Raw genomic sequence first — 22,536 nt, 5'->3', positions numbered from 1 at the left:
TTTTCACATTGTTGAATAGTCAGTGATTTTTTTTGCTCAAATTTACAGCCGAATTTCGGCTGCTTCCCAATCGCAAAAATACACGTTTTTTCCCAAAATTCTGACCAAAATTTCCCCAAAAAAGCCCAACTTCCAAAAAAAAAAAAAACATTTTTTTTTTTTTTTTTTAGAAAGAAGTCTCATAAAACTTACAAAATATATAACTTGAATTTAGTCATTTTTGTCCATAAATCATTCCCAAACTTGCCACTTTTATTGATTAAAAAAACAACAATTTGACCAGACTCCTTTTCTAGAAAACTCCCTGAACATGCACTTAAAAACAATATCACAATATCACTTCTGTTACTTATAATCCTATTTATAATGTTAATTTTTCCCAAGTTCATGGTTTATCGCGCTATTTTTCCCAATTTCACGGTTTATCGCGCTTATTTTCCCAATTCAAAAGGCACAGGCTGTAACAAATTAAAGCAAAAAAAATCACTGAATAGTCACCACCCATTTTTCTCACTGTGAACAGTGCGCGACTCATTTTTCCACAATATGAACAGTGTGCGACTAATGTTTTCAAAAAATGAGGCGGCCGAGGTTGCTGCACAAAGATAAAAAGCCCACTGCAATAAATTTTATCCAAAAAATAGCAACATGGCTTATTGAAGCTAAACAACCCTTTCTACATGTACTTTCAACAAGCACACAGACCAATGACAGTAGGACTACTGGCACTGACCGTTGGTTCATCAGCATGAAAAATGGGTGTCAAAAATAGCACAAATAATGTAAAATGTGTAATATGCATGTATAACGATGAAACTTACCAACCACTCGACCAGGAAACATCTGTTGCAGACTATGTGGGATTCGGGATGCTCTCCCACTGGCATCATATGCAGATCAGTGGTCACAAGAACGTACACATCATTAATGTCAGCAATATATATCTCCGACTTCAAACACACAGCTTGCAAAATCGCTGAATATTGCACAAAAGCAGCTTCGTTACAAACTTCCAGCAACTCGAAATCCACAAGCAGTCTCGTTCCCCACCAACTTTGACTTCGCAGCGAAGGCATGTTTTTTTTGGGAAACCGTTAACATCTCACAACTAAACGTATACTACGGAGATTGACAAGTTGAAAAATAAATTACTGTAATCACTTCCAATTTGCGCACTACGTTAAAATCCAGTTCCATTTTGTCTTTATTGTTGAAATGCTACTCTACACATTCGCTTTGAAAATAGCGGTTGGCGTGTTGTTGGAAGTACATGTACATGTCGAATGTGTTATTGTAAAAACTATTGGTATTGTGTTTTTAGTGCAGACATTGTATTTAAGTTTCGATTTCTAGCTTAAATTTATATATTTTGTTCAATAATTTGAGTTTAAATGTGATTGTTTGTTGCTTACTTACGAACTATTTTTTATGTGTAAATATGCATAGACGCTAGTGGATATGTAATCAGGTTACCATATTTACAACAATAAAATTTAACGGTTGTTTGTTTTTGTTTGTTATGTTAATATTTTCTTAAACGTATGTTAAACGCAAGATGAAATTATTAATTAATTTTGGAATAAAATCGCATTATGTATTATTTAAAATCAAATTTGAATTGCCAAGCGCGTGAATTGTCTCCTGGGGGTGAATTGTGTTTGGGTTGCTATTAACGCTATTAAAGCTTCCGGCGAGAACTCATTTTATAGCGATTGCGCAATAAAAAACACCACTTTTTCGTCATTTTATCAAAAACTGGACTTTTCCCAGACATGACGAATACGCCATCGTCTAGATCGCGTTCTGGTCCATATACAGGTCAAATTTCAGGCACAGTGTTGGGCCAGTTTTCATGGCCCACAAATCGCGGCTATACCCTGGAGCTTAACGAAACTTAGCCCCCTTTATCATTCGTTCGATTGAACGTCATCAATGATGACGTCCAATACATCACTCATTCCATATTCTTACCAGAGTTGCGACACCTTAAGGGTTTCGCAGGATGGAATGAGTGGGGAGATCAAATCAAATTGTAAACCGATTATTTCTACCAAAAAATTGGGTACGAAAAACATTTGGGTACGAAAAAAATAAATGGGTAAGAATAAAAAAATGTGGGTACGAAAACGTTTGGATACGAAAAAAAAATTGGGTACGAAAAAAATGGGAACGAAAAAATAATTGAGTACGAAAAAATTTGGGTACGAAAAATTTGGGTAGAAAAAAAATGGGAACGAAAAAATTTGGGTACGAAAAAAAATTGGGTACAAAAAATTTTGGGTAAAAAAAAAGAGTGGGTACGAAAAAGTTTGGGTACGAAAAAAAATTGGGTACGAAATAAATGGGTACGAAAAAAAAATTGGGTACGAAAACATGTGGGTACGAAAAAAAATTGGGTACGAAAAAAAATTGGGTACGAAATAAATGGGTCCGAAAAAAAAAATTGGGTACGAAAAAATTTGGGTACGAAAAAAATGGGTACGAAACAAAAATTTGGGTACAAAAAAAATTTAGAAGGAAAAAAATGGGTACAAAAACATTTGGGTACGAAAAACATTTGATTAAGAAAAATATTTGGGTACGAAAAAAATGGGTACGAAAAAAAATTCTGGGTACAATGGGTTCATGTTAAGGTTTTAGCATGGCAGACGCCGGTGGCGAAAAGACACTTCATGACACAATGAGCTTGCTATGACAAAACCTTTTGTCCGAAAACAGCCGAGCTCATATGCATAAATCAGTGAGTAATAGTACTTATACTCAATAAAAGCTAGGCACAGCGTATAAAATCAGAACCACTGGGCCGAATCTGCTGAAACTTGGTCGCATTATAGATTATGGTCCAAACAAGCTACAGAATGAGCGCTTCTGGACCTGACAGCGTAAAAAATTAACCGATAACGAACAGCACAAAATGGGTCATTTTGTAAAAAAAAAGAGTAAACTTTAAGTGGCATTTAATGACTTTAAGACATCAGAAAGTTCAAATGTTTCATAATCTGCACACTTCGACTTGTTTGTTTTTTTTTACAAATTTAGAAGCATTTATCCTTGGGGTGTATATAAACCCTGTTATTCAATGTCAAAAATAGCTAAGCAGCAATTCCCCTTTAACATTATTCCTTATATTTAATTGTATTGTTTAAAAAGATAACTGTGTATATTTAATCATAATGGCTCCGTATTTCACACTTGATAGGCCACTGCTGGGGCTTGAACCCAGAACTCATCTCACATTGTAAGATGCATTTTTCAATTAAACTACAATGACTGTATCGTGTGAAGTGGAGCCAACATACGCCCACATAAGTGAAAAAATCATTACGTCGATATATTTGTCCTGGGCGTTTTCGGACATTGTCGCATAACTGTTTACAACAAAAGATGTATACATAGATAAATATACATACATGTAAATGGGGAAAAAATGAACCGTCTATTTTTTATTTTTGCTTCATATAAACACATTTCCTAGCCATGATTTAAAATTATATCATGTTGAAATCATTTTTAGACAGAATATTACTGAAACTGCAATAAACAATAAGATGGATAGATATAATGTTTAATTCTATCTTAATGTTTAATTCTATCTAGTACAATGAACAAATGTTCTTCCGATGCCATTTTCACTAAGGTATAGGTATTGAATCCTGATATATATACGACTAAAAATGAACATCTAAACAGCAGTATTTTACATGAAGAGTACTCACAAAACCACAACAATAATACTCGATGAATGGGCTGGCTGAAATCCGAAAAATATGTACACTACAATAACAAGACGTTAATACAAAATATGCACGTTAACATTATTCAAGATATGAAAGCAATATATCAAGGGATATAGGAAATATTTGGGGTGGTACGCACACTTTAACATAGAGTCAGTGTGCAAATTTCACTTTTGAAACCACTAGCCCGTTCGGGCTACCAGATGGAATTTTTCACTAGCCCGAACCAAAGTTTACTAGCCCGAACTGTTTATCACAAGTTTTTAAAATAAGTTGATATTTTTGCGGTTCTGGATAGATTTTATTGCAGGTAGGGTGTAATTGATAGGGATTGCAACTAACAGTTGATCCCAATTAACTGGAAATGTTATTATAATATTTCAATGACACAATACGATTATAATATTTATGTATGAGGATATTCGTCAATCAATACCTTACATGCAGTCAAGATGCAAAGGTATATATCCAGTCTGTAAATAATTTTAGATGTCAATTGTCCCAAATTTGAAATCCGAAACATTTAGCCGAAAGTCTGAGGCCGTATGATAAAGCGAATAGAGGGCAGTGTCTCCTCCCCCTAGCTTACTGTTCTTTTTATAGTCTTTCTAGGTCCAATTCTGGTGAAAAATTATCAACCAGACCATCCGTAACATCGCATGTGTATTCATCATTCTAGATATTTTTTTATCAAGAATGTCGAAAATAAATTAAAATCGACAGATAATACCGTATCTGGAAACAACTGTCCAGAAACATATCAATGTCAGTCTTTGCACGTGAAATAAAATATGCATATCGTTTGACTGCCAAACTGAAAATCAGTAAAAAGTAACCAAGCAACTACGCTATCAATATATAATTTGGTTGACATATTCTATTAAAATATGATATTGCAATGTGTTAATTCGTCAATAGATCATTACAAATCCAAGATGGCGGACATTTAAAACATTTGTAGACTTGTATGGTTTTCTGAAAGTACAGCAAATTGAACAAGCTGGGTAGATCCGCATTTTATTCGCACGGTATCAAAAAAAAATGTCATTCAAACTCTGTCATGTCAACATAATCGGAAGGGTGAGGAAACGCGATACGAAGCTAAATAAACCCTCTAAGGTATGGTTCGAAAAATCAATAGCCCAATCGGGCTAGTACCCATGGAAATTCAGTAGCCCGAAACAAGATCAACTAGCCCCGGGCTAGTGTGAATTTCAAACACTGTAGAGTTATCAATAATATGCATATTCTACATGGAAAAAGTGTCATAATTCTTACGAAATGCAAGTGAAACAGTTGTCTGCTCTTGTATTTAGGTTGGGGACATGTTGGTTAAGAAATATGCAAAATATGGAAGCAATACGTCAAGGGACATAGGAAATATTTGGGGTGGTACGCAAACTATAACATTTGCCGGGGTCAGTAGGATAGCTCCACTTTATATATTTCATATATAATAGTCGAGCTAAAAAGTAAATAATTATACTATATTAATAAAAACAAGCTTACCTCAATCACAACTTTAATGCAATGCTTATAACAATAAAGTTACAATGATATTTCATTGATTAAAACTAACTTATTACTATTGGTTGCCCGCACTGGCAACCATCTTTAGTATTTTGGTTGCCCAGATAAAAAATAACGAGCCCAGAAATATGTACATGTGTATATTATACTTTCTTTTAATAAAATAATAGATAATTAAATAAATTTGCTGACATTGCACTACTCAATGTTTGATGTTTTATTATGAGCCTGAATTTGATCATTTCCTATTCCTAAATAATGAATGTTATTTAACTAGTATTGATCCATGGTGGTCAATTGTTATTCAATTTTTATTGCACTGAATTGTTTTAAGCTTTAAAAAAAAAAAAGTTGCCCGGCCGGACTATCAACTTTGGAAATTGAGTTGCCCAGGCCAAAGCTACTTGCCCTGGGCTCACGGGAAACCACTAATTTTCATCCCTGTATACCCTTTCATTTTCTGTTCTTCCATCCCATTCTCAAAATGAATTTTAAACCACAATACTTTATAATAACATTTGTATTGAATGCTGACCATATTATGACCCAAAAAACAATTTTACAAACCCATAATCCAGTCGCAGCGAGTTTTTTTATTATCCCCACACTTTTTGAAAAAAAGGTGGGGATATTGTGGTTATCTCCGCCGTCCGTCCGTCCGTCTGTCCGTCCGTCTGTCCGTCCGTCCTGGCCACTATCTCCTCCTACACTAAAAGCACTAGAACCTTGAAACTTACACACATGGTAGCTATGAGCATATGTGCGACCCTGCACTATTTGGAATTTTGATCTGACCCCTGGGTCAAAAGTTATAGCGGTTGGGGTGGGGCCGCGTCAGAAATTATCACTCATTTTTTTAGGTTATTTTACATTTACTTCTTTATTTCTACACCGATTCACTTCAAATTGATACTGGACCTCTCTTATGACAATACGGTCAATCTCAACCATGCATGGCCCCATTCCCAACCCTGGGGCGCCACACCCACCAAAAATTTCCATTTACTATAATTTTTTCATTTCTACACGGATTCACTTCAAATTGATACTGAACTTTTGTTATGACATTAGGGTCAATCTCAACTATGCATGGCCCCAATCCCAACCCTGGGGCGCCCGCCCACATAGGCCACACCCACCAAAAAAATTCCATTTACTATAATTTTTTCATTTCTACACGGATTCACTTCAAATTGATACTGTACTTCTCTTATGACATTAGGATCAATCTCAACTATGCATGGCCCCATAACCAACCCTGGGGCACCGCCCACATAGACCACACCCACCCAAAATTGCCTTTACTATAATTTCTTCATTTCTACACCGATTCACTTCAAATTGATATTGAACTTCTCTTATGACAATACAGTCAATCTCAACTATGCATGGCCCCATTACCAACCCTGGGGCGCCCCGCCCACATAGACCACACCCACCCAAAATTGCCTTTTACTATAATTTCTTCATTTCTACACCGATTCACTTCAAATTGATATTGAACTTCTCTTATGACAATACGGTCAATCTCAACTATGCATGGCCCCATTACCAACCCTGGGGCGCCCCGCCCACATAGACCACACCCACCCAAAATTGCCTTTTACTATAATTTCTTCATTTCTACACCGATTCACTTCAAATTGATACTGAACCTCTCTTATGACAATACGGTCAATCTCAACTATGCATGGCCCCATTACCAACCCTGGGGCCCCGCCCACATAGACCACACCCGCCCAAAATTGCCTTTTACTATAATTTCTTCATTTCTACACCGATTCATTTCAAATTGATACTGAACTTCTCTTATGACAATACGGTCAATCTCAACTATGCATGGCACAATTACCAACCCTGGGGCGCCCTGCCCACATATGTCACACCCACCCAAAATTGCCTTTTACTATAACTTCTTCATTTCTACACCAATTCACTTCTAATTGATGATGAACTTCTCTTATGACAATACGGTCAATCTCAGCTATGCATGGCCCCATTACCAACCCTGGGGCACACCTAGGTCAAACATTCGGCGTGGGGATACGCGTCGGCCTCTGCCGCGCCATTTCTAGTTTAGTTTACCATTATCAGTGTTCTCTGTAAGACCGGCAGCGGGCCATTTCGCCGGTTACATTTACTCTAGACGCCAACTATTTTCCCAAAGTATATCAAGTAAAATGTCACAAATGCTTTAGTTTTACTGCATAGTTGCTGGCCATATAACTGGCTACTCAATTTTTTTTGGAAAACACTGAATTATGCATGACAAACACTAAATATTAAAATACATCTTAGATTTGTTTGTAAAATAAAATGACACTTTTAGCTTGTCTTCATTGAAATCCAAAGAGTAAAATAATATCATACGAGATAAGACAAAAATTGCGCTATCAATGGAATGGAAAATTAAAGTAAAAAAGCCAGAATTTACATAAATTTATGGTTGATAAACACAACAAGGTAAAGGTAGTTTGTGAGATATAATCATTATACAGTTAGTAAGGCTCCATTGGTCATTTTCGCCTCGGGTACTACATGTACTTACATGCACCTCAGGTACTCTTAAGTACACTGACATGTACCCTGGGTTCAATAAATATACTACAACGTACTGGTGAATTGTAACGCTAAATCGGTTGTTGTTGGCAAATTTGTAAAAATTAATTATGTTCACATTTATGTCAATTTTCTGCTAAACAGCCTTTATAGTATCTAAACGCATACTCAAAAAGCAACATGATGCAGATATTTTGAAAAAGAAGTTTGTTTAAGGTAAACAATATCATTTTACGGTAATCAGTAGCGTGTTTTACGACATCAGATTTTGGGCAGATATACAACTAGGGTACAGTCTAACATCACCGGGTACGTTTAAGTATATTTACCATACCCGGAGTACATGTAAGTATACTTTAGAGTACTTGGGGTACATGTAAGTAGAACCCGAGCCGAAAATGACCAATCAAGCCATAGTAAGTGAGTGATGGTGTATGGGATATACCTCCTCAGTAATTTCATACCATACGAGAGCTTCGCTGTTTGATCAGTTTCATCTTTTCCATTTGATATCATGAGTCAGAGAAAAAAAAACTCAATAATGAAAAAAAAAAGGTAAATAGAGGGACAAATGTTTTCTTCCCATTCATTCATTCAATTTAGATTTAATGATTAATTTGTCCAGTGTGAGTCTTTACATATACTGTTAATTTGTTAAACAGTTAAAACACAAGAGTTGTCCTTATATTATAGAAGGACCACTGTCACACAATATCATTATAAAAAAATGATAATATTAGGACTGTAAAAATACATTCGAATTACTCGAATACGGCTGTGGATGATTCGTATTCGTTATTCGCCACCTCCCGAACCGAATATTTGACGAATACAAACAACGTGGTTCGAGTTTGAAAGTTTAATCATCTTACCTTACAAATGAATGTTCATACAATTAACCCCTATATTTAAATGTTCTTCTCCTAATTCCGGTGTTTTTCATCATGTTTACCCCACCCACTATGTTACACAGTGAGATTATCAACAAAAATGGCGGGAACCGGTTAAATATTTACGACATTGAAATGAATTGAAAAATCTTTCGTAGTTGTTTAATGTTTATTTAGGTAAATACGAATGATTTGATGCTTAAACATATACACAAAGGATAAGCAGATGCAATTTCTTTTTTGTTTATCTTTACGACAATGATTGTGCAACTTATCAACAAACATGGAGCCTTGCACAAGGAATGCTATTGGTATCGTTGACATGCCTGCCAAATACACGTTGTTTGTCTGGCGCTACTTTGGTTTCCCCAAAAAAGACGATGAGACGATGACAATTTGCAGTGTTTTGTTATTTCAAAGTGTTATATGTCATATTTTCAGTATGCAATGATACTCAATTAATCAAATTGACAAATACACATAGTTTCATACTATATAATGTCATGTCAAGTTGTCAGTATTACTTTTGTTCATTGAAATTCATATTCACGAATAAATATTCATATTCGCTACCCTGTATTCCTGATACGTATCGTATTCGTCACCTAGTGTATTGGTTACAGCCCTAGATAATATAGGCATATGATATGGCCGTAATCAACTTTAAATAAAAAATAATTACGAATATCTTTAAACTGAAACCTTTTTTATAATAGACTTGTTTTTTTCCTCAATCATTACTAGCGATAGCTGTTTTGTCACAAATTAGAGGAATTTGCAATGCAAATGGTCAGTATTTTAATTAGAGGAATTTGCAATGCAAATGGTCAGTATTTAAAAAAGTGTGCAACTCATTTTTTCACATTTTTGAACAGTTAGCGACTTTTTTTTTCTCACAAATTTGAACAGTTTGAGACTCATATTTTCACAAATTTGAACAATGCTCAATAAATTATTTTCACAATTTCCAACAGTCACAAGTCAAATTTGTTCACAATTTTGAACAGTGTGCAACTTATAGGGGACAAAAATATTTCTAAACTGCACTCGTCTTGCAGGACGAGTGCATTTAAATTTGCACTCGTCCTGCAAACACATGCACTCGTCCTTGAATATGTGTGAAATAAATTTTTCAAAGGGCTCATATGACTAATAAAATTGCCTATATCACTGCTAAAATGCTGCTTACTCAGTTATTCATGCCAGCTGATCAAAAAAGAAATGTTAAGCAGTGAAATAAGTTCTTTATGAGGAACACAAAATAAATTAATGAAGACTGCTGTTTTACTTTTTCTAATGCTTGCGTGATTTCTGTTTCGGACGTTTGAACATCAACCCCCCCCATCCCTTTAAAGAACGCTCAAATGTCAGATATTTTTCGGACGAAATTCAGACTAGTTATAAACTGTACTCTGCAGTTAAATAATTCTTTAAAAATCAACACTTACAGTGAATGCAGTTGGATGGTTCCCTGTCAACATTGACACCAACATTTACATGTACTCGGGACTTAGTCTCGCATAACAATGCGCACCTGTTGTATGAAATTTACAATTACTATTTCCAGTTCATTCTCGTTCTACTTTCGGAATAGATATGCTTTAAGAAAATGATTTTATTTAATTATTTACGGGTCCTAAAATACATATTTTAACATCTGCTTTTCCTCTTGTCCTGTAGGACGAGCGCTTTAGGGAAATTCACTTGTCCTTATAAAGTTTTCACTCGTCAATATGAGCGGACGAGTGGAATTTTTGTCCCCTGACTTATTTTTCCATAATTGTCTAGATCGCGAGGCTCATTTTTTACAACCTTCAACATTGTGCGACTCATATTTCACAATTTCCAACATTGTGAGACATTTTTTTTTACAATTTTCTAATGTTTGCGACTGATATTTTAAGAATTTTAAACAATGCGCGACTCATTTTTTCACATTGTTGAATAGTCAGTGATTTTTTTTGCTCAAATTTACAGCCGAATTTCGGCTGCTTCCCAATCGCAAAAATACACGTTTTTTCCCAAAATTCTGACCAAAATTTCCCCAAAAAAGCCCAACTTCCAAAAAAAAAAAAACATTTTTTTTTTTTTTTTTAGAAAGAAGTCTCATAAAACTTACAAAATATATAACTTGAATTTAGTCATTTTTGTCCATAAATCATTCCCAAACTTGCCACTTTTATTGATTAAAAAAACAACAATTTGACCAGACTCCTTTTCTAGAAAACTCCCTGAACATGCACTTAAAAACAATATCACAATATCACTTCTGTTACTTATAATCCTATTTATAATGTTAATTTTTCCCAAGTTCATGGTTTATCGCGCTATTTTTCCCAATTTCACGGTTTATCGCGCTTATTTTCCCAATTCAAAAGGCACAGGCTGTAACAAATTAAAGCAAAAAAAATCACTGAATAGTCACCACCCATTTTTCTCACTGTGAACAGTGCGGGACTCATTTTTCCACAATATGAACAGTGTGCGACTAATGTTTTCAAAAAATGAGGCGGCCGAGGTTGCTGCACAAAGATAAAAAGCCCACTGCAATAAATTTTATCCAAAAAATAGCAACATGGCTTATTGAAGCTAAACAACCCTTTCTACATGTACTTTCAACAAGCACACAGACCAATGACAGTAGGACTACTGGCACTGACCGTTGGTTCATCAGCATGAAAAATGGGTGTCAAAAATAGCACAAATAATGTAAAATGTGTAATATGCATGTATAACGATGAAACTTACCAACCACTCGACCAGGAAACATCTGTTGCAGACTATGTGGGATTCGGGATGCTCTCCCACTGGCATCATATGCAGATCAGTGGTCACAAGAACGTACACATCATTAATGTCAGCAATATATATCTCCGACTTCAAACACACAGCTTGCAAAATCGCTGAATATTGCACAAAAGCAGCTTCGTTACAAACTTCCAGCAACTCGAAATCCACAAGCAGTCTCGTTCCCCACCAACTTTGACTTCGCAGCGAAGGCATGTTTTTTTTGGGAAACCGTTAACATCTCACAACTAAACGTATACTACGGAGATTGACAAGTTGAAAAATAAATTACTGTAATCACTTCCAATTTGCGCACTACGTTAAAATCCAGTTCCATTTTGTCTTTATTGTTGAAATGCTACTCTACACATTCGCTTTGAAAATAGCGGTTGGCGTGTTGTTGGAAGTACATGTACATGTCGAATGTGTTATTGTAAAAACTATTGGTATTGTGTTTTTAGTGCAGACATTGTATTTAAGTTTCGATTTCTAGCTTAAATTTATATATTTTGTTCAATAATTTGAGTTTAAATGTGATTGTTTGTTGCTTACTTACGAACTATTTTTTATGTGTAAATATGCATAGACGCTAGTGGATATGTAATCAGGTTACCATATTTACAACAATAAAATTTAACGGTTGTTTGTTTTTGTTTGTTATGTTAATATTTTCTTAAACGTATGTTAAACGCAAGATGAAATTATTAATTAATTTTGGAATAAAATCGCATTATGTATTATTTAAAATCAAATTTGAATTGCCAAGCGCGTGAATTGTCTCCTGGGGGTGAATTGTGTTTGGGTTGCTATTAACGCTATTAAAGCTTCCGGCGAGAACTCATTTTATAGCGATTGCGCAATAAAAAACACCACTTTTTCGTCATTTTATCAAAAACTGGACTTTTTCCAGACATGACGAATACGCCATCGTCTAGATCGCGTTCTGGTCCATATACAGGTCAAATTTCAGGCACAGTGTTGGGCCAGTTTTCATGGCCCACAAATCGCGGCTATACCCTGGAGCTTAACGAAACTTAGCCCCCTTTATCATTCGTTCGATTGAACGTCATCAATGATGACGTCCAATACATCACTCATTCCATAAATTAAATTAAGGAGCCCTTATGACAATCAGCTACATTTCTGAAATCTGGCCATTATTTAATAAAATCTAAAATTTCTTGTGTTGTTGCCAGTGTTTTTTTTTAATTAATTGTTAGTTCTAGTGAAAATTTAGAAACTTATAAATCATTAAACAAGTTCAGATATATAAATATTTATTTGAAAAACGGAATAAAAAAAAAGATGCACATATAAATATAACATACTTTTGAAAATTGGTATTTGAAAGTAAAAATACGTATACAATATTAAAAATGACAAATACTAGTGTGTTCCGTTAAATATTTTTCAACACCAAAAAGGAATTAGTTTGGATAGGTTTTTTTGTGTGAACATTGACAAGCCTGGTACCCAGTTATCTAGAGCAGAGAGCCAGACTTGTGTAGCAGGCAAACGTGGAAGAAGCACAACAACAGGTGCAAGAAAGAGAAACTAACGCGGGTCTACGGGTACCTCGATAAGTGTTGAGCTTTCATGTTTCGGTAGACATGGGGTTTGGAAACAAATGTATAAGATGTAAACAGAGGATTCTGTGCTTACGTAATTGAGAAAAATATTAAGGATATTGTGAAATTATACTACCGGTATTAACAATTCATGTTACAGTTGCATTATTGAAAAAAATAACATTCAACATATTTTCATATTACAATTACTATTGGAGTAATAAAAAACATGTACTTATTCGATTATACTACAAGCGTCATGTTAACTTACAGTATAAAGACTACAGCAGTATTCATCCTACTTCTATTGGTGGAGTTTGGTTATAATTTATTTCATTTTTGAACAGCACATCAGAATATTTATGTATGTCTAGGAGGAGCCTCCATAACAAATACAATACATATATACTTTATAATATTGAATATCATTTCAATCAACATTTATGGGTGTTATAATCGAAGAGGGGGTATATTGTTTTGCACATGTCGGTCCGTATGTCCGTCCGTCCACCAGACGGTTTCCGGATGATAACTCAAGAACGCTTAGGCCTAGGATCATGAAACTTCATAGGTACATTGATCATGACTCGCAGATGACCCCTATAGATTTTGAGGTCACTAGGTCTAAGGTCAAGGTTACGGTGACCCGAAATAGTAAAATGGTTTCCGGATGATTACTCAAGAACGCTTATGCCTAGGATCATGAAACTTCATAGGTACATTGATCATGACTCGCAGATGACCCCTATTGATTTTCAGGTCAAGAGGCCAAAGGTCAAGGCCACGGTGACCCGAATTAGTAAAATGGTTTCCGGATGATAACTCGAGAACGCTTATGCCTAGGATCATGAAACTTCATAGGTACATTGATTATGACTCTCAGATGACCCCTATTGATTTTCAGGTCACTAGGTCAAGGTCACGGTGACCCGAAATAGTAAAATGGTTTACGGCTGATAACTCAAGAACACTTATGTCTAGGATCATGAAACTTCGTAGGTACATTGATCATGACTCACAGATGACCCCTATTAATTTTTAGGTCACTAGGTCAAAGGTCAAAGTCACGGTGACTTGACAAAGTAAAATGGTTTCTGGATGATAACTCAAGAAAGCTTACGCCTAGGATCATGAAACTTCATAGCTACATTGATCAAAACTCGCAGATGACCCCTATTGATTTTCAGGTCACTAGGTCAAAGGTCAAGGTCACAGTGCCAAAAAACGTATTCACACAATGGCTGCCACTACAACCGACAGCCCATATGGAGGGCATGCATGTTTTACAAACAGCCCTTGTTTGCATTAACTTTGTGAATGGGGTCTGTGGTAATGTTTCTATTTAGTGTTTGTTTAGTTTCAATGTTTGTCATATTTATTCCTTCCCTTTGGGTAGTGTCAACTTTTGAGTCATATTAACTCCTTCCCTTTCTCGTCTTGCTTTCAAAAGACTAATGCACATATCCACAGAACCTGTGGGCACATTTTCTAAAATCTTATGTTTCAGGGATTAAAACCAGACAAGTTCTCAGTGGGTCAATTAAAATATCAGTTTGGGATTATTTCTCTGCTCTCCTTAAAGCTCAATTTGGACAAATACATGGACTTATTCCACCATCTGTAATATACCATCAGGAAATTATGAATGAACAACCTTATGAAGGTCAACTGGTACCAGAAAACAGTGATTGTGTTTAGATACACTTTATAAATGATCAATATTCTAAATCACTTGATTCTAAATCAAACAAAACAATCACCATCTATGACTCTCTGAAAAATTATAATCGAATAAAGATGATCACCCCTCAACTTAATCTTGTATATTGTGATTAGACTATATGAACATAAACTATGTAATGCTACAATCTCAAGGTACAACTGTGGATTGCGGATTTTTTGCTGCAGCCAATGCTTTTTTTATTAAAAGGTAAATGTCTGTGCCAGTTAACTTTGAATCAATGAACTTTAAGACCACTTAATGCAATTCTTGCTAACTCAAACAATAACTGACTTTCCTCACAGGAATTATATTTCTGGTAGCACATATCTTGATAACTACTTAGAGGATCAAGCTCGTAGACAGAGAACAGCAGTCATTAATTCTACTCCTAAAGGACAAAACCAGAAAATAATACATGGCAGAATAGTGAGAAAAAGACGTTTTCATGAAGACATTTTAACAGCAAATAAAAATAAAATATTTAAGTGGACAGCAGTGTATGAATCAGAAGGCAAGATTAAGTATAAAAGAAAGATAAGCAAAAGCAAAAAGAATGAAAATGGAAGATCCTGAAGAACGTAAAAGGAGGAATGAAAAAGAAAGGGCACAACGAAGGGAAAAGGTAAGATTCTGAAGTGCGAAAACAAAATGAGAGGGAAACACCAGCACAGAGAAAGAAAATGGAAGATTTTGAAGTGCGAAGGAAAAACAATTAGAGGGAAACACCAGCCAAGAGAAAGAAAATGGAAGATTCTGAAGTGCGAAGAAAAAGAAATGAGAGTTAAACACCAACACAGAGAAAGAAAAGGGAAAATTCTGAAGTGCAAAGAAATAGAAATAAGAGGGAAACACTTGAAATCTTTGATCATATAAACTCTTATGCTGCTTTTTCATGAAAGCTAGAAGACTGAATTTGCAAATCAACTGATAGAAGTTCAAGGTCACAGGAGTATGCAATATTAAAATATCTGTTATAATTGCCCCAATGCACAAAAGTCGTAAATCTGCTCATACATAATTTAAGTTAATGCCATTTGTTGCTTTGTATGTTCAATTTTTATGCCCCTGAAGGTGGGTATTTAGTGATCGCACTGTCCGTCTATCTGTCCGTCACACTTTTGCGTTTAGGTTTTGAAAAATGCTCATATTTTCTATGTCGCTTCAGATGTAACCCTCATATTTGGTATGCATGTGTATATGGACGAGGCATTTCCATACGCACACCAATTTTGACCCCTTTGACCTTGACCTTGAACTCATGTTCCACGTTTTGGTTTCGAAATCTGCGTTAAGGTTTCGAAAAAGCGTTTTTGGGGGCATATGTCTTCAGATGGAGACAGCTCTTGTTTAAAATTAAACTGAAATAATGACTGTCAACCTTACATTTGTTATGTGTGCAGTGGCATTCATTGGAGAGTGTGTACGCACGATTCTTGTTTGTAAAATAAGACTCAGGTATTTGTAGCCAAGTGTAATTTAGAAGGATTTGTTACAAGTTGATTTGCCTCTTCATATTGACCCCCTCTATTGTGTGTGTCCCCAGCGTGGTAGCACCCAGCTGGCTGCCATGATGTCCATGCCAGGGTTCAGACAGACATGCCTCCCACAGCAAGGTCATCAGTTCTCTTTTGCTAACTCAGCCTTTAGTCCTGTCAGCCAGCCGCCTGGTAAGCAAACACTTATTCAGTATATAAATGACACATATCCAGTATATGTGAGCTGCATTTGGGGAAACTGGATTCACTGCATATGCATAAAATGACTACACAAACTAATCAGGGATTGACACTATTCGCATGAATTGAATTTTCACTAAGAAAGTACTTCCTTCAAACGAAAACTACCATAAAAGCATGTTCCTGAGCATTTGCAGAGTGCACAGGCTTATCTAAGAGAACACTTAAAGCAGAAGCATTAAGCCCCATTTTCCCAGCGCATTGCTCATATCAACATCTTTGTGGTATTAAGGTCTCAGTGGCGTTGTGGGTATAGCGTCCTAGCCATAAAGATTTCCTAGGTTGATCTCAGGCCTTTAGGCATTATCAATATCTTCTCTGATAACATAGAACTGGTTCTAGTCATAAAACCAGTTAAAGGGTGTCTAGAGCTTTGGATGAAATCAATTAATATGTTTAAATGAATGCTATGCTTTAACATTGCCAGGCTAATCTATGTTTGTGTCAAAATAATCATTAGGGTCGCCATCACATTTTTAAATTGGACATTATTATTACAGTTTCATTCATTCTGTGAATTAAATCTGAATAGGTTATTCTAAATATTTGCACTGTTTTAAATATGTCCAATTTTCAGGAATGTATGGACACATGGGGCATTTTCAAGGATTTCATAAGCAAAGGCCTCATTATGGGAATTAAAGTCACCAGCAGAACTACAGGGGAAGGCCCCAGAGTAAACCTCAAGCAGCCAATCATTCTGCAGCTTACCAGCAGCCAGGCAGCAGGGCTTTAACAACCAGTGGCATACAGCCAATCATGGTCAGGACCAGTCTGGATCAGCCAATCAGAATGAAGGAAACAAAGCTGAAAGTGTGCCATACGCTCAGCAGACAGCCAATCAGCCAGCTAAGAGCAAACCAACCAGTGTTGTTACTCCATTTGTGCCCTACCAGGTTAGTTTGATTTTATATAATTAACATAATGTATACTTAAGTTGTTAGGTTATGCAATTTATGCACATGAGTTTTTGAAGAGACTGCTACTCTTAAGAGCAAATATTCAAACAATTATATCGTTGGTTTTGAGTAAAGCTAGGGTTGAGCTTGATTTGTTTTTCATATTATTTACAAAGTTGAAATTTGTAAATCAATCCACAGCAACATATTATAAGTGCTTGAAATGGTATTCAATTAATGCAACTCACGTAATATGGGTGCGTGAAATGCCAAAACTATTAAACCTGTTACACACAAAAACATCAGTATTGCATCTAAATGTGGCATTCATGATTCATTAAACATAGTTGCATATTTTTGTTTTTGTAACAAAATCTGTAAAAAAAAACAGCAACAAATGTGTGCTTGAAATATTTTTATGCAATTTACATAATATTAACGAGTGAATTACCAAAACTAAGTAAACCTGTTACGGTACATACAAAAACATCAATATGCCCAACATTGTTTTTGAATGAGGCATACATGATTCATTAAAAATACCTGCTAGCATTGGACACGCATATTTATGTTATAATAATTGATTCATTGACTTCAAGTAAAAACAAGTAAATTCGTTGAATTGATATCCCCCGCCAATATATTTCTGGACACAAAATGTTATATTTGACACTTAAAAAAACATTTTTTTCAAGATACAAAGGGCCATAACTCCGTTATTAACAGATGAGGTACAATGCCATTTGGCCTGCATTATCCTCTTATCCATACATATACTCATACCAGGCTTCAATAAAATCCGCAAAAGCATTTCCAAAATATGGCTCCGGACAAAAAAAGCATTTTATCAAGATACAAACGGCCATATTAAACTCAGTAATTAACAGATGGTGTACAATGTCATTTTTAGTGCATCCTCCTCTTATCCATATATATATATACTGATACTAAGTTTCAATGAAATCCGCCAAAGCACTTCCAAGATATGGCTCTGGACAGACGGAAAGCCGGACGGACGGATAACGGTTGGTCTGTCAGTTGGTCGGTCTGTCTGACTATCGGTCCATATAAAGTGTTCGCTCTCTCATCCAATTTGTTTTCATCTGATCTTCACCAAACTTGGTCAGATGTTGTATCTAGATGATGTCTTGGTCAAGTTCGAATATGGGTCATGCCGAGTCAAAAACTAGGTCACAGGGTCACTTAGTACATTTTAAACATTGCGCATTTTGTCTGCTCTCTAATTCAATTATTTTTCATTGGAGCTTCACCAGACTTGGCCAGAAGTTGTATCTAGATGATGTGTGGATAAATTTCCAACATGGGCCATGCGGGGGTCAAAAACTAGGTCACAGGGTAACTTTTTTTTGTCAAGTTGTTGTTCTCTTTAAGTCTTTACTTATTTAACCATTTCTTTGAATCTGAGAGGAAATTATGCAATAACTTACAGATGTAAGAATGGCCTTTTCTCTCTGTGTTGGGAGTTTAAATTGACTCCAAAAGGGGAAAAAGGAATATTGTTTGATTTATGTATTTAACATAGACATTTTTATGCATGATTTATAAGAAATTATGGTTGTTGGGCTTAGTAGAGACTACTGTTGTTTCAAAATGTAACCATTTAAATTATATCTTTCATAAACTTGAAACAATAGTCTGTGTTTTGCTCTCAAAGGTTATTTGAAACTTTAAGCTTGTGACAACTGTTCACTTTTATCGTTAAAAATAAAATATTTTTCAGGTCCAGGGGATTTGGTTTTATTACATACAAAGAGGCACAAAGCATAGAAGATGCCCAGGCTCACAGACCACACAATGTTGATGGCAGAGAAGTGGAATCCAAGCGAGCCATGCCAAGAAAGGTAAGCACTTGTGTGTTTAATGGTGATCATTTGTTCAACCACATTTTTTTTTTCAAAGCAGAATCTTATCATTTTTTTGTATGCAAGCATGTCCCATCTTTGTCAATTTATTCTGTTCCATAGTTTCTGCCTTGAATGATCAAGTGCAAGTGTTGAATAGTATGAAACTACACCAATTAAACCCATGGAAACTTCCAGCAAGAGCTTTGACACAATGTTTTGAAATTCCTTGCATTCACTGAGTTTTGTGTTTCACAGTCTGACGGCACGACAGAGTCATCCAAGGCGACCAAGAAGCTGTTTGTGGGTGGAGTGAAGGACGGAGACACAGAGGATGACTACATGAACCTGTTCAGTCAGGAGGGTGAGGTGGAGAAGGTCAACATGGTCACAGACAAGGACACGGGCAAACAGAAACCCTTCTGCTTTATCACCTTTGTGGACACTGATGCCACAGACAAATGCGTCTGTAAGTATAGCGCATTTTTAAAGAAAATAGTTTCTGTTGAATTAGCGTGAAAGATAATGTGATAAGGGATAAAGGGATAAAGCAGTACACTTAAAAGTCACGTGTTCAAAAATACAGTATAAAAAGTGTCAAAATAATGAATCAATGTGCGAGAACACGAGTGATAGTCAGTATTTTAACCTTTTTAGCTGTTTGAAAACAAATCCAAATATTTAATTTTCAATACAAACATCAGTTATCAAATGGCTTAGCTTGGAAGAACAATAATTGCATCTAGTCAATATGCTCTAGTTAAGTTTTTGTGGTGTTACTAGGAATTTTTTTACTGTATTATATTGAACTCTCAACTAGTAGTTTAACAAAAAAACTTCAACAATCTCGAATTAATTATAAGATATGAAAATCTGTTTCAGTGAAATACGAGTTTGAGGTGAATGACCACTTGGTACAGGTAAAGAAAGCCGAAGAAAAGAACCAGCAGGCTGGTGGTTGAGGTAAACACATGAAAATATCAATTGAGCTTTTGTGAAGGACAAATATATACCAGTTCATGATGGAAAAGAAATTGACTATAAACATGTGGCTGCATTTATCATACTCTGGAAAGATACTTAAAAATAGTAGAAGTCTAGGGTTTTCCTCTTTTTCTTGGGAATGGGTCATTAAATTTGAAATTTTGTTGGGAGTTATCTTATGATCATTTCTAGTAGTAACATGATTTACCAAGAAGTGTAATGTTTATAAGATATAAAGTATTTTGTTATTGTTAATTCGCATTTTGCACACAACAATTAGAGGGTTGGGTCCTGTGAACAGTCCACGAGACAGTTGGAAAAAAAAAACTCAAAATTCCTTGAGAATTCGACTGCCACATTTTTTTTGTCTCCGATGCTTTGCAGGCGGCGGCTGGGGAGTTCGTGGAGGTGGTGGTGGCGGCAGGGGTGGAGGTAAGGCGTTGGGCTTCAGTGGGGAAATAGCAGAATGAATCATTGCAATATATGCAGAGTATATAGGAAAAAATTAAGTTTTTGGGACATTATTGAAATCAATAAAAATTATGTTGAATTTGGACATTGAGTCTTGCAAAAATGACTTTTCTTAATTAAGGGCAGAAATCAAGAATGAATATGCAAGTATTTAAAATGTAAGATTCTAGTGGCATTAGTTATCATTTGGCGACTTGCAGACGTCATAATAAGCAGTTTTCTAATTCTTGAAATGAACTGATAGATCAAATAGACATAGTCTGTCAATTGTTGGAGTGTTGCTAACAAATAACCTGACTTTCTTTATTTGTCGCCATGAAATCTGAATTTTATAGCCAAAATACTTAAAATATACAGTGTTTTCTCTCTAAGTGTTATATTCTGCTATTAAAAAAAAGCATTTGAGCAGCCAATTAGATAATTCATTCGCTATTTTGGCTATAGGTAACGCTGATGTAGCCTAGGTAACTCACAGACAGCTTTTATGCTGTATTGCAGGTTACGGTGGTTCTGGGTTTGGACAAGGTAGGTTATTGTTTGCCTTGTTTCCATGTTTTTTTGCCAAGAAAGGGCTTTAAAAGCCAATGAGAAATGCAGTGATGGAATATTTCAGATTTTTGTGCGAAAAAATAATTTTAATGTAAATTCCCATTTTTGTAATCTGCAGTTTCCATTTCTTCCTTGTTAAGAGTTTTTTAAATGAATATATTTTATCCGCACTTCTCTTTAGCAAGTTTATGTGCTTACTGTAGGGTTTTTAAATGATTTTTTTTATTTGTGCTTAAATAACACTTATGTGTGAGTGTTGCTGTCTGATGCATTAAAGATACTAAACATAATAGTCTACTCTTATTTGAATGGATTATTTTTATAAACATTTTATTAAATCTTTCTAAATAATAGACAAGTGGGAATGCTAAACATAATAGTCTTATTTGAATGGATTATTTTTATAAACATTTATTAAATCTTTCTAAATGATAGACAAGTGGGAATATAATATATATGCATTTCTTTTAAATGAAAGTGGTTCCTCATGAAATGTGCACTCTTATCACTAGTTTTGCAATACCTGTTTTCTTCACCTTTGCTTTTAGGTCTTTGAAGTCCATTAAGCTTAATATGCAATTATAACCCTCTTAAAACCTGTGCTCTTTTCCTCAGTACATGGAGGGGCTGGTTTTAAGAAAACCCCTGCTATAATGGTTATAAAAGACTGTTAAAATAATGTTGTTGCCAACTTGTGTCATTGATGAGAGAAGTGGGTTTATAATTTGGTATTAAATGGCAAAATTGAATGAGCATAGTTCCACATTTTCTTTATGTTTATGACGTTGTGAATTTGTTTAACTGTTAAAAGGTGTCAAGGCATGCAATTATGTTTATAAATGTCATCTCACTCTTGATTGTGTTGTGCAAATAAACATTTTAGGGAAGTTTTTTAGTTTTTATCCAGTCAAGTGAATTATGTGGCCAGTTTGTTTCACTATTAAGTTCAACACATTTTTGGTACCTTTCAATGTGCTTCGAGGAAAAAAGCTGAATTCTATCTTTTCCCTTTTCATTCATTTTCCAGTAATGCAAGATTAGCATCAGTTTGTTTCACATTAATTTCCCATTAATATCCAAGTTATGTGAATAAAGTGGCCAGTTTGTATCAATACTATGCAAACATGACATCTACATTCCCCTCTCTTTCATTTCCCAGTCATGGGCCAGTTTCTTTCACCACCGTGTTTGCTACCTGTGTTTCAGGGTATGGTGATCAAGGGGCCTATGGATGGGGGCCA

At 35.4% G+C, this 22,536-nt stretch overlaps 1 protein-coding gene and 1 long non-coding RNA gene across 2 annotated transcripts in view; both read left to right on the top strand.

Moving 5' to 3' along the window:
• LOC127838101 (uncharacterized) overlaps positions 1–17,404 on the top strand; it is a 30,964-nt gene extending 13,560 nt beyond the window's left edge. Inside the window, exons 3-4 of the long non-coding RNA XR_008029663.1 lie at positions 16,338–16,461; positions 17,108–17,404. This is a non-coding gene — a long non-coding RNA (uncharacterized LOC127838101). The remainder of the gene's footprint in view (positions 1–16,337; positions 16,462–17,107) is intronic.
• A 1,597-nt stretch (positions 17,405–19,001) lies between these two features.
• On the top strand, positions 19,002–20,253 carry LOC127839886 (heterogeneous nuclear ribonucleoprotein A1-like). Its single transcript, XM_052368278.1, has 4 exons — positions 19,002–19,042; positions 19,171–19,291; positions 19,550–19,760; positions 20,174–20,253. Exons 1-4 carry the CDS (start codon positions 19,002–19,004, stop codon positions 20,251–20,253), a joined length of 453 nt encoding a protein of 150 aa, XP_052224238.1.
• Positions 20,254–22,536: the final 2,283 nt, after the last annotated feature.

This window comes from Dreissena polymorpha, chromosome 7, assembly GCF_020536995.1.
Source record: "Dreissena polymorpha isolate Duluth1 chromosome 7, UMN_Dpol_1.0, whole genome shotgun sequence".
Taxonomy (NCBI): domain Eukaryota; kingdom Metazoa; phylum Mollusca; class Bivalvia; order Myida; family Dreissenidae; genus Dreissena; species Dreissena polymorpha.
This window is presented reverse-complemented; position numbering and strand designations above follow the sequence as displayed.